At 42.7% G+C, this 12,459-nt stretch overlaps 1 protein-coding gene across 1 annotated transcript in view; it reads left to right on the plus strand.

Moving 5' to 3' along the window:
* Positions 1-12,459, plus strand: part of vps13b (vacuolar protein sorting 13 homolog B) — a 265,484-nt gene that overhangs the window by 169,511 nt on the left and 83,514 nt on the right. The window contains exons 35-38 of the mRNA XM_079561422.1: positions 763-1,101; positions 1,183-1,600; positions 1,833-1,970; positions 10,241-10,624. Coding sequence (XP_079417548.1) covers positions 763-1,101; positions 1,183-1,600; positions 1,833-1,970; positions 10,241-10,624 — 1,279 coding nt within the window. The remainder of the gene's footprint in view (positions 1-762; positions 1,102-1,182; positions 1,601-1,832; positions 1,971-10,240; positions 10,625-12,459) is intronic.

A 12,459-nucleotide genomic window follows, 5' to 3' on the forward strand; every position in this document is an offset into this window, starting at 1 on the left:
TGGTGGGCTGCACTTTCCCAGGTCTATTGTTTTGTTTGTTCCAAAACCTTTGCCTGGTACAAATTTTGAAAACACAGTCTTTTTGTTTGGACCGTCTTGTTCCCAGCTTTCCTTGATTTCAAACATTCACTTGCACCAATCATCCATCATTTGCTAGGTACCATTTAGTTTTATAAGTTGGTCCCATTTGTTCCCCGTGGGAGCCAGCTGCGGCTTCTTTACAGTCCCAGGGATGGCATGCTTTTGGTAGCTGGATAAAGACGCCTGTTTTCATTGTTGCTTGAAATGCTCAACCTACTCCGCTTTGATTTATTTCATCTGTCACTGAAAGCCTTTTATTGCCACAGAGGCTGGAAGTTTCCTGACATCCCAAGCATAAAATCTCGGCTCCCTTTTACACAATGCCACAGCCGCGGTACATAACAATTTGATTTGCTGGTGTAAGGGTTTTTTTCATACAGCTTACCAATAATTTAAGTGCTAAATTATTGTATGGCCACAGAAAAAGCCCCACAGCATGCCTTTAATGTCTCTACGCTTCTTTGGTTTCTTTGGTTTTTAAGCGAACCATTTGGTCTGTGCCTTTTGTTTCTCGTAAAGTCAGGTTCGAGACAACAACAATAAATAAGTGGTACTTCTTTTCAATAGGGAACACATTATTAGATGCACATTATCTTCAACTGCTGTTTTTGCTGCTCCAGGACATCAGCTTCTACAGCCTGAGCTTTCATCAGAAACCTAACATTGCCTGTCGTTTTGCAGGTGCGTCGACATGAGAAGAAGCTCCGTAACCGGGATCCCTCAGCTGGCGTGGAAACGCCGTCCCGACACAGCGGCACCGGGCAGGACAGTGGTTTCGGCAGTGACAGCGCCCGCATTCGCATCGTTCAGATTGAGCAACAGAGTGGAGCCAGCCACCACTGCATCGCCAGGCCTTCGCACAAGTCCACTATCACCAAAAACCTCAGCTTCGTCCCCTTTGACATCTTCCTCACCGCCAGCCGACTCTCCGTCATGACCTACGCCTGCTCCAGCCCCCTGAAAGTCCCCCCCACATCCACAGACACTCCCAGCACTCCCGAGAAGAAGGACTCTGATAAGGTAAGTCTGACCAATTAGTCAACCAAAAATTCCCCAAAAAGTAAACTCTGTAAACCATAGTTTCCTCTATTGTCTTCTCAGATTGGGAAGAGTGCCCTGAATCAGCCTGAGCTGCAGTCAGACTCTCCTCCAACTTCCCTGTCCCCCACCCCAGAGTCCCCCCCTGCCGCCACCCAGGGATCTCTCGCAGCGCTTACGGCTGAGGACATCCTCAACAGTAACACGTCCCAGCCCGCCTCTCCTCTTCTGAGGAGCAGTCTGCTCTCCCTGGAGGGTCTGCCCACCCCGAGCCGCTCCTCCGCCCGCCAGGCCCTTGGGGTGACCATAGTGAGGCAGCCAGGACGCAGGGGCCCCGGGGACCAACTTCTGGAACCACTGCTGTACCTCCAGGTGATGCAGCCCTCCATCCTGCTCAGCTGCCATCACAGGAAGCAAAGAATAGAGCTGTCGGTGTTTGACGTGGCCTTAAGAGGAGTGGCTTCAGACTACAAGTGCCTGGGTAAGAAGCATCTACAAAGCATAGCAACATTGTACCGCAGTGACAGGAGTGAACTATGCCCCACCTCAAAACTATATAGTGTAAGAGTAAATATAGTTTTAATACTGCACTTCACACAAATGGACAGCAAAAATCAGATGATGTCAGTCTCACTCTCTTTTTTTTTAACATCTACTTGTCTTGTCCAGGCTTTGTTTTCTTACATCATGTTCTGTTCTCTTTCTGTGCGCAGACCTGGGGAAGACATTGCCAGAATCTCTAGATTACAACGTGTCCTGGCTGCAGACAGTAGCCGGAGAGGTGGAAAGTAAAACGGGCATCCCTCCCCCACTGCTCTGTCTTCAGCTCAAAGACTTCCTCAATGGGCCAGGTGGGAAACATCCACACAAAACACACTATTCAGCATGGTCACACTAGTCTGCTATTAGTGATGCAGTGTATTTACTTTTTAAGATTCTGCATTTTGAACAATAGGGTAGAGGCTTCAGCAGTTTGCTCACCAGAGGGTTGACAGTAGGATTCCTTTGGTAACCTGTTGCTTACTGCCTTGTGAGCAAGTCACGTTAGATCTGGCTGGTTGTGAGAGGTAAGGTTCCCTAAATCAGTAATTGATTGATTGACGAATAAGAAACAACTAAAATTAATTTCTCCATGTATTCAATTGTAGTTTCTTTGGACTACTGGGAAGCAGCTCATTATCATCCAAATAGAAAGCATCTATTTTTAGACCGAGGTCATTGCCATATGAGTCATTTTTAGCTCAAATTGTTGACCTTAAGGTGTGGCTGACATCGCAACCCTACAAAACCGTGAATAAAAGCTTGAGGGGGTTTCCCGTGTCCAAATGCATGCTACTGCCTTGTTCCTTTGAGGGATTTATGAAGAGTGTGTGTAGGCAGAACATCCTTGTGAGAGCTCCCTGAACACCGCGGGCCAGATGCTGCAGATGCACACTGACACACTCGGACATGCGTTATTTCAGCCACATGTAAGCGGCACGGATGGACCATACTGTGCACGCATGCAAAAGGGAGAGTGTAGGTGTTGAAGTTTTAGGGAAACATACCGTTACTCGCCTACATACTTCCCGTCTTCCTGCTGTCAGCGTAAGACCTCTGAAGTACAATGCAGCCCTCTGTAAAGCCAGTTTATGGTGCCTTTAACAGTGACAATGGGCCTAAGGCACTCTCGAGTTTTCTAACCAGGGCTAGAGGAACAAAAGGCTCTTGGAATTATTTCAGATTAACAAAAAGGCAGAACTTAGGATGATCTAAACAATGACTTAGTAGCTCTTAGCTCCAAAAGGAGAAAAACATAAGTAAAATTAAATCAAAACAAATGTGTTACCTGCTCCACAGTCTGAAAATGACACAGAAACGTGCTCAGATAATCATTCATTTGGCACAGTTTTCATTCGTCACCAATTCATATGTCACATGCATGGTTTTTGTGGTGAGAGAAAACCTGAAGGAGACCTCAGTAGTTGGCCAAGAATCTACTTTAAATGATTCAATTCCCAAATAAAGGATACATAAATTTGGTGTCTCGCCTACATACATCCCGTCTTCCTGCTTTCAGTAAAACCCCTCTGTGTCTCTGTCCACCAGGAGTGAAACCGCACAACACAATGCTGCCTTCTGTACAAGCCCCCTCCACGCTCGCACATTACTAATGCCCATCTATCCCCGAGCGAAGTCCCGATAAAGGAAGTGGTCTTGTTAGAACAAGCGTGACCTTTCCCAAGACTAAAACTACATCAACATTTCCGTTGGTTTAACCTATGCTAAATATCTCAGATGGGAATAACTGTGTACATATGATGAAAGTTGCTGCAGTGTGCGGCAAAGTTTGCCTAAGCTCCCATTGGATCACTGTGAGGAAAAAGTCTGGTATGGAACAAAAATGTTATAAAAATGCTTTCACCAATTTGCTCTTACGTTAGATGTGCAGTATATTTAGTACAGCATTTGTTGAAGTGTAAAACATGGTGGCAACAAAAGCTAGCTGCTACAGAAGTAAGAATCACGCTGAGTGGTTGCTATAGGAAAACTTCCATAAGGGACACGTATCAAGTTTAAGTGCTGGGCTGATTCAGTACCTCTCCAAGTTTCTTTTTGTGTGTTTTTGATACCTTTCTTTGTTCTTACTGTATATTAATATGGTGTTTAATTTGACCAGCATGGTAATAAATTGCAGCCAGTTGCAAAGCCCCGATCTGCTTCTTTTGTTTTAGTAGGCCAACTTTACTCCTAATGAGTCACATTCATTGTCTTCACCTGCGTGTGCAAAAACGTATACAGATACAAATTACAGCCTCCCCAGATGAGTCAGATAGGATCCAGGCGCAGGATTTAGCCCCAGGTTTGACTTTGTTGGAAACGACTAGAATTGGCTGCATATGCTACTGGTTCCCTTTGATTCACACAGAGCAAGCGCGCTCTGGAGTTCAGCTGTGAGACTCTTTGGTGGAGAGCCTTTTTGTTAATATACTGGGAGCCACTGTCATCAGGTATGGTCTGATTACAGTCGACACACTAGAACTTTTTCAGGAACTTAACGAACATTAATTGTGTAATCTACAAATGTAATTATTGCAGTTGAGCCTCTGGTGACACATTAGCAAGTGGCCCAGTCCAGCTGACTACTTTTTGATCTTCTGCACATATTTGACCGACCAAGGAAAGCCATACATTTATGCTGTTTATGTGGCCAGCATGGGGCCCGGTGCCCAACGCCAACCACATGAAATACTTCTGTGTAGAGTCATAATTAGTCTGATCAAAATCACAAACAGCGGTTTTATGAATACCACTGTCATATTACTGTTGTTTGGATTTGCGGCCAAATACTTTGAACCAAAGGGTATATCTAGTAGTTTCCCAGATATTTTGACGTTTTCAAAAAGTGTATTGTTTATTGGTCCACTTTACAGCCTGTCTTTGGTTTTGATAAACATTTTGGCCAAAAGCGCTTTAAAATAAACTTGGTTTTTAGTGTTATAATGAAGAACAAGTGCATCCAGCCTTGTGTCTCCTGTATTTATTTAGCAGATGCTGTGTTTGCTCTTGCTGTCTCTCGCTCTGATGTTCATGTATCATGCCTGGCGCCGTGCTTTGATTCGACAGCTTTTCACATTTGATTTATTTCAACGAGGCACAAACCAAGAGTAGAGAGCCGCGAGGCCACGTCTTGCAATGTGTTTACAACAATATGCTCGCAATTTTAGCTGCATTTATTCTTCTTGGCCAATCAGAGCCGCCCTCCCAAGGATGCTGAGTGGGAACCAGTGGTAACATGTGTACAGTGGACCGGATGGTGTTTCAGAGCTGACCCTCACTCAACAGCTGCTCATCACGTACACACACGGGCTCATAAACACTGCTAATGGAGAAGCAGACAGGAAGCCAGGAAGATGAGTTCAAGGCCCGGCAGAAGTACTTGTACCACTCAAACTTTAGGTTGTATAAGGGACAATGGACGTTACAGTTCCTAAACCTTGTGGATATTATCTGGAACCCGTTTCAATTAATATTATATTACACTGGATCTTGTAATTCTGTTGAATGTGCTCATGCTGAAGTCAAGACTCAAAACTGGGTCATTTCCTGAAGTCTGTTGTGGATTGTCTTAAAATAATAAATTTTCAAATGTGATTCAAATAAGGCAAGGCAAGTTTACTTATACTGCGCAAGGCAAAGCACATACACAAAAACATCCAGACGGTGTTAATTTTGACAATATATTTTAATTCAGTTTTAGTCTCAGTCTTGATGAAAATGTAATTTCATTGTAGCAGAGATTCAGTCAAAAAAAATTCTCTTACATTTTAGTCTAGTTATAGTCGACTAAAACTGCATGCAAATTTAATCAACTTTGCATTTATAATATTTATTGTAATCATGTTTAATCAAGGTCCTCTGCTTTATGGCGCTTCTCCTCATGTACAAAGCTAAGACCTGTTCCTTTGGCTTATTTACTTCAAATGATATGAGGCTCTTTCATCATTGGAAGTTTGGATGATTTTAGTCTCTTCTTTTCATTATTATTATTATTTTTTTATTTGACAAAAATATCTGGACATTTTCGTCACAGTTTTAGTCTCATAAAAGACTTTTAATTTAGTTTTAGTCCAATATTAGTCTGCAAAAATATTACTTTGACTAAAATTATGACTAGATATTTTAGTCGACAAGATGTATACTGCCTCCAGACATGCCCCCATGTCGAGCAGAAGGATTGGGGCGTGGCTAGGGAGAATGTTTGTGCCTTTATTTGCATGGCCCTTGAAATGAATGTGTTTATAATATAGTCTCACAGCCTCAGTCCTTATCTGGTTTAGCTCAGTGTCTTTCATTTTAAAATGACGCTAAGTATTGTTAAAATCAAGCGAGCTTAGATTCATTCTTCTAGTTTCATACCGTCTGACATTGATTTTAGTTTTCTTCGTTTCATGGCAGATTCATCTTCTTCTGCAATTCCATGTTAATCATTTTGTAGACTCAGCACTGATATCACATGGCGGATATTTTATGTTTGGTTGTGATGTCTAAAAATAAGATGCTCATCTGTGACTAAGACGCTGATGGGCTCTTGTTTTCCAGCTCATCCACTGATTGACTTTTAAACACACACCACATGCTGGTTTCCCTCCGGCTCTCTCTCATCTCTCTGACTCAGCCCAATTTTTTGAGAGGGTCAACGAGAGAGTCCAGGATGTAACTGCTACCACTTGGAGATGAGACATTGGCTTTCTCCTTCACCGGCGAAACGGCAGGTGATAGATTAGCTAGAACAAATTGGAACCATTACTCTACCGCGTCCCTGCTTCACGTCAAACTCCGGCGTCTCGGAAAAGTTGTCAGTTACTGTATACAAGCGGGTGCCCCTCCGAACTGTCCCGAAGTGCACTAATTTGAGTCAGATGGCACGAGGGGCGGGTGTCACTAACCTCACCTGGTACAAGGGCCTTTTTGTGACAGTAGGATTCTGCAGATGGCCCTCAAAATAGATCTTGTTTTAAAAAGGTGTAGCTTTCATATACACAGCCCTTTATAATTGAACTTCTTGCCACCTGCGTCTTAAAGCACAAAGTAAAGTGTGCCTAAGTTGAGCCTAAAAAAAATCAAAGGCAGGGTGCAAATGAAAACAATGTTGGTGGTGTTTTGCCGGTTCAAAGTAGGGACGGCGTCACGCATGACCTCCCCTAAAAACCAAAGTAACCTGGGTAATAAGCATATTTGATCTCGGCCGCCACTTTGCAGATATTTCCATAAGTGTGTATGGGTTCGTGTGTCAGACCTTGATCTCCCAGTCGCTCTGGTGCTAATAGATGCTGACACCTGAGACGGGCCGGTCCCACGAACACTACCAGCCTGTTCACATTAGCCCTGTTCTGTAAAGATACACCACCTCTTCACCCCTGCGCCCCGGGACCACTCCGTGTTCTGGCCTCTCGCTCACTCTTGATGCTTAAAATAGCAAGTGTCAGGGTGTCCTTCAAACAATGGAACATTATTGAGGAAAAAAGCGGTTTGTCATTGAGGACATTTATGACATTCAGTAAAAAAATGCCAATAATATTTCATTTGCAGGAGAGAAAATGCAGCTAAAGACTGTAATATAATGTACTTTTTAAGCTTGTGATGACCTTCCCTCATCAAAAACATACCTGGGGCAGTATTTCACTTCATTCACTCTCCTTGTCCTGTTTACGTTGGCCTTTTTACAAGTAATTAAAGGTGCACCACTATGGACGTCGGCTCAAAGTGTGTTTATTACGGCGCCATTGATTTGCTAGCATGCTGTTGGCTTAAAACGAAACCTTGCATTTTCTGTATCTCATTCCCTCCGTTGCTTGCAGAGACTGGAATCTGGTAAACATGTTACTTCATGCCGCATTACATCTTGCTCCACTTGTATCAGGATATGTACTTTGTCATAGGCTGTAAATATCCTTTTACAAATGTAAGTATTACGTTACCTTCCGTATGTTTAAGCGCTCAAAAAACCAAGAGGAGCTCGGGTGCGATATCCACCCTGCTCGCATTCCCACATTGTAGGGAACCAGCCAAAGTCAAGGAAATGTCGGAGATGTCCTGGACATGAAGTCATACAACACTGCACGGTTGTTTTATTGGACTTCTGAGAAAGATTGATCGCTTGACATTGGTCCACTGCAGTAAAAACACCGATGTGCTCCACTGGTTCCCGGATAAAGCCGGAGGGAAGCCGCACAGATGCACCGCACTCCACCGAGACATGTTTTAGTTCGCACAACGTAAAATCCAGATCCCCCCTACCCCTCGGTCAGTGCAAAGTAATGTGAAACAGTGTCGTCATGACTTATCACTCCCTCAAGAGCCTCTTAGCCTTACCAAAAGATAAGACTGTTATTGAGTTGTCCTGGGAAGCCTTTTTAATTTTGTAACCTATCACACGACCTCAGTGATGCTGTTGTCTGCAGTGCATTGAAATAACACTAAGGGACATTAATCATTTAAATGGGCTGATAATATCCTTACTCTCAGCAGGTGGTTAACAACCGTGATGTTGCTGCTTTGTTGACATGCACTGATTGTAACCCTGATCTCAGGCCACACTTCAGGGAGAACTAAAATGTCCCTGTCTCATCCATGCAACAATAATAAATACATTGTAACCGCTGAACCGGAGGGAACAGAGCTAACTGTTTTGAATGGGGGACTCTTCACAAACCTCAAGACTAACATCAACAAATTAAGGCTGCATCTGTATTTCAGAATGTTGGAAAGGGATTTTTAGAGAAATTTGTGAAATTCATAGACATTTGCCAACTCTCTCAAAATGTTTTTTTGTTTATAAATATATGTGTCCATGCAAAGTAGAAGTCATCTATTTTTACACGTACTACTTTGTGCACAAGTGAGATGCATTGTTGGAGTGGCAGCTTTGATTTGGACTCGTCTGCGCATTTACAAAACCTTTTTTGTTTGCATTGTGCTTTTTCTTTTAGCTTTCTACTCATTACCAAAGTCAATGTGCATATGTTTTGCAATATTTCAACGTTTAAGTTTAAATTGTTGATACGTACTTCAACAGTCTTATCAAGGAAACTGCACTTTTCATTTTACATTTTGTGGCTTGAACTGTTGCAACTTTGATGACCTTAAGACTGTCGCTATAAGTGACATTTGTAACTTACAGAGCTTATCCGTGTATAAAACTTCCTTGTCAACGATGAGGGCGTCATAGGTGTGGGGATTTTCGGAAATATCTTAAATGGATTTAGGAAGGATGTTCAAGGAATATGTTAAAGTTTGGAAGGAGACAGAGCAACCTGGAGGAGCAGCTGCACAAGGGCTATTTATTTCACCGCTGGAAAGTTTCCTGGTGATAAGTCAAGTGGAAATGATAAGCTACATTGCACTGCAAATTCCTCGTCTCTGTCCTCCTGTTCTCCGCCATCCCTCTGTCTGACCATGTGCCTCACTTCCACTGGATTAAACAAGAGCCAACCCAGAGGGCACACTTTATTCCTTGTTTTTTTTTTCTCTCTTTTCTTTTTGGCAGCGCTCCCAACACTGTCATCCCGTCCTCCTACCTGAGACGGGAGACAGACGGGAGGCCTAAAAACCTTTTAAAATGCCCCTAAACACGCTGCCTTGATGAGACCATGAAATCCAGCTGCACTCCTCTCTCCGATCATCATGACCAAGTGGAAAAATGGGAGAATGGAAGTGGTGTAAAACGGCATTGAGTTAATTCATGTGTCTCTGTAAATTCCAGTGGAGTGTTTGAAGGCTGAGGCGCAGAAGTAAAGCAGGAGAGAGCAGCAGCTGGCACTAGGTATATAGGCTACTTGTGGATGATACGGCACGATTGACCATCATTTGTGCATATGTCTGTATTTAGAGCAAGGAGAAATCACCATTGAGAGTGGACCCAGCTGTCCCTCAACAGGTCGTTGCATGCAAGAACCAAACTTTGATTTACTGGACACACTGTACAGCATCCCCAGGGCTAGACTGTAACATATCTTTGTCAAAGGAGCCCTGATGAAAACTTCCTTTCCTTAGGAACATTAATGGCATTTTTCCAGTTTACTGTGACTTTCCAAATGAGACGAAGCAATGGTCCGGGCCAACAGTGAATTTATTATATTTGTGTCCTGGGCCTAACATATTTAAAGGGATTTAGTGTTGCACAGGATGAAAAGGCTGTAGCTTAAATTGCCAGTCATAAAAAGTAACATTTGTTTTTACAGTGACCTGCCGTGCCGTAAGGTTTACTAAAAATAAATGCTTGTTTTATTACTTGTACGTAAGCATTAGCTTCTCATCTCCTTGTTCTGTTTGTTTCCCCTTTATAAATCAGAAACATGATGGGGAGCACAGGAGCTACTCTTCTCATTTTACATCTTACAATTGTGTAACATTGTAAAAAGTGTATTTAACAAAATGTATCAATCACTATCTTACTACCTTGTCCAGAACATGCACAGTTGGTTAAACCTCCAGCAAGGTCATTTTGATCATGAGCGATGCAGGTATTAAGTATTAGATAAAGATTGGTCTGAAATACTTAGCATGATACACTAATAATACGCATAATTTTGATTTCAGATTCTTGCATTCATCCAAAGCATTTTCTCTCCTTCCACAGCTGAACTCAACATAGATCTATCACGACCCCTCAAGATCAACCCCACTCTGGCAAAGCTGGAGCAGGCCAAGTCTTACCTGAAGAAGGTCTTTCCCAGTCATACATGGGACACTTGCGCCTCAAAGCCACCCAGCTCCTTCAGCCCTCGCTCCTCACCCTCCAAGACGGTTCCGCGGGCCAGTACCCCTCGATCCGATGCTCATCACCAGGCGCCCGTGGGCACTTTTGGAGCGCTTGGTATTACTTTCCACAAGGTTTCCCTCCACACGGCGCAGATTGTTGTCGTGATGGAGACAGAAGCCCATCGGATGAAACCAAGTGTGGCCGTATCGGTGTCTGCAATGAAGGGAAGTCTGAACATCAAATCTGGACCAAGGCTTGAAGGTGAGTGACTACTACAGTGCACAAAGGTTTTAGATCAGAGCATTGTCTGTTACAGGTGAAAACAGATCATACATATAAATCCATAGCAGCCATATGGAAGTCAATACAGGGTGTGTATGAAAAGCGCTTTAGAAATTAGCTTGGATGTGAAAAAAAAAGTAGGTTTAAGCTTTATTTAAGACGAGGCGGGCAGGACAAAATTACTCACTACTTTATAGATTTGGTTTGTGTGTTTTTAAATAGATAATGAACAGAATATTTGAAGTATGAGTCCAAAAGCAGGATCTGCAGTTTCGCATTCATTCACAGCAGGACCTTGAGACCCTGTGTGTCGTCTATATCCCAGCGCATTGTTTGTAGCCGTTCAGCTTTTAACACAGGACTGTGTTTTTAGTGTCCCGCGCTCCGAGCCAAAGCATTTTTTTTTTTACTTTTTTATAGCATGGACACATAAAAAGACACTTGCAGTATATGAGTCACAGACGTTAAGTGTTAATTACAACACATAAAAGTAACTCAAATCCGCCTTATCTCACTGGGCTGCAACAATGACTAGTTTTAAGACATGCAGGTGCAAGTGTAATGGGAATTGCTCTAATGATTTCAATCCATTTGGTCAAATCTATGCTCCTTCAAATAAACAACATTTTTGAAACCAGAGAAACAAACGGCACTGCACATTCTTGTGTCATTTGTTTAGTACCCTGCCCAGCCCGGTCAGCCAATAGGAATTAATCAACGTCTGTTCATAATTAGGATCGAATACATGACAAATAAGCATTGCAGCCAGGATTGTTCCCAGTATTTCCATGGGTCTCACTGTGGCCAAAACGTACAAAATGACTGAACTTGTGCCGCTTAATTTAGTAATGAGATGAGGAAGCTTTTTTGTACCATGAAATGAAGTGGGCATAATCAACGTTTATGAGGGTCACTGGAAAGTGAGCGCTCTCAGATACGCGCATAAGTGGTTGAGCTAAATGTAAATAAATGTATTCTATGATGATGATACTGAAGAAGACCTACCAGGTAATGCAATTCTGAGTCTATAGTTTACATTGTCCTTCGTCAATAGGTGCAAAATCAACTTCCTTTACTCACTTTTCTGCCTTTTGTTCTGTCTTTTTACTGGTCATTGCTTAAAGGTGCATAATGCGACTTTTTTATGCAGAAAAAAAAAGTTGACCTTTGTGCGTATTTGACACAGTAGTGACTTTTACTTTTAATCGTGGTGTCCTCGACAACGCTCCTGGATCAATTGTTTTGTAGGTTTTCTGGTCAGCAGAGAAATCTTTCCAATCAATTGGTTCTGGAGCGTCCTAGAGAACACTGTGATGGAAAGTAAAAGTGCCATGCTGATCACTCATTCAGCCGCTGAGTCACTGCTGGGTTAAATACGCACAAACGTTAACTTTTTTTTCCACATAAAAAGTTGCATAATGTACCTCAAAACTGCCCCTCACATTTGGCAATATTTTGCAACCTTTAGAATGAATGAAATAAATATTTTTAAGCCATACGTGACCAAGCTACACAATAATTAAACTATTTTCAAACTGGTTGTCCTCGGTTGACCTCTGTATTGACTGAAAGATTAATAACACTTTCATATTGATATATTTTTCTGTGCTGCATGCAAAGCTAACAGTATTCGTCTGCCAAAAGCGTGCTGTGTCGGTAAACCCTGAAGTGCGATGTTAGTGTTGGACCTGATTTTATTGTTTGTGGTGTGCGTTAGCTGCACAGATGTGTGCGTAGGGTCAGGTCTGGGGGGGGGGGGGTTGAGGATTTTCATGTGAGATGTTTGTTTTCCCGTTTGGTCCAAGCTCTATCTT

This window comes from Gobius niger, assembly GCF_951799975.1.
Source record: "Gobius niger genome assembly, chromosome: 8".
In the NCBI taxonomy this organism is placed as follows: Eukaryota; Metazoa; Chordata; class Actinopteri; order Gobiiformes; family Gobiidae; genus Gobius; species Gobius niger.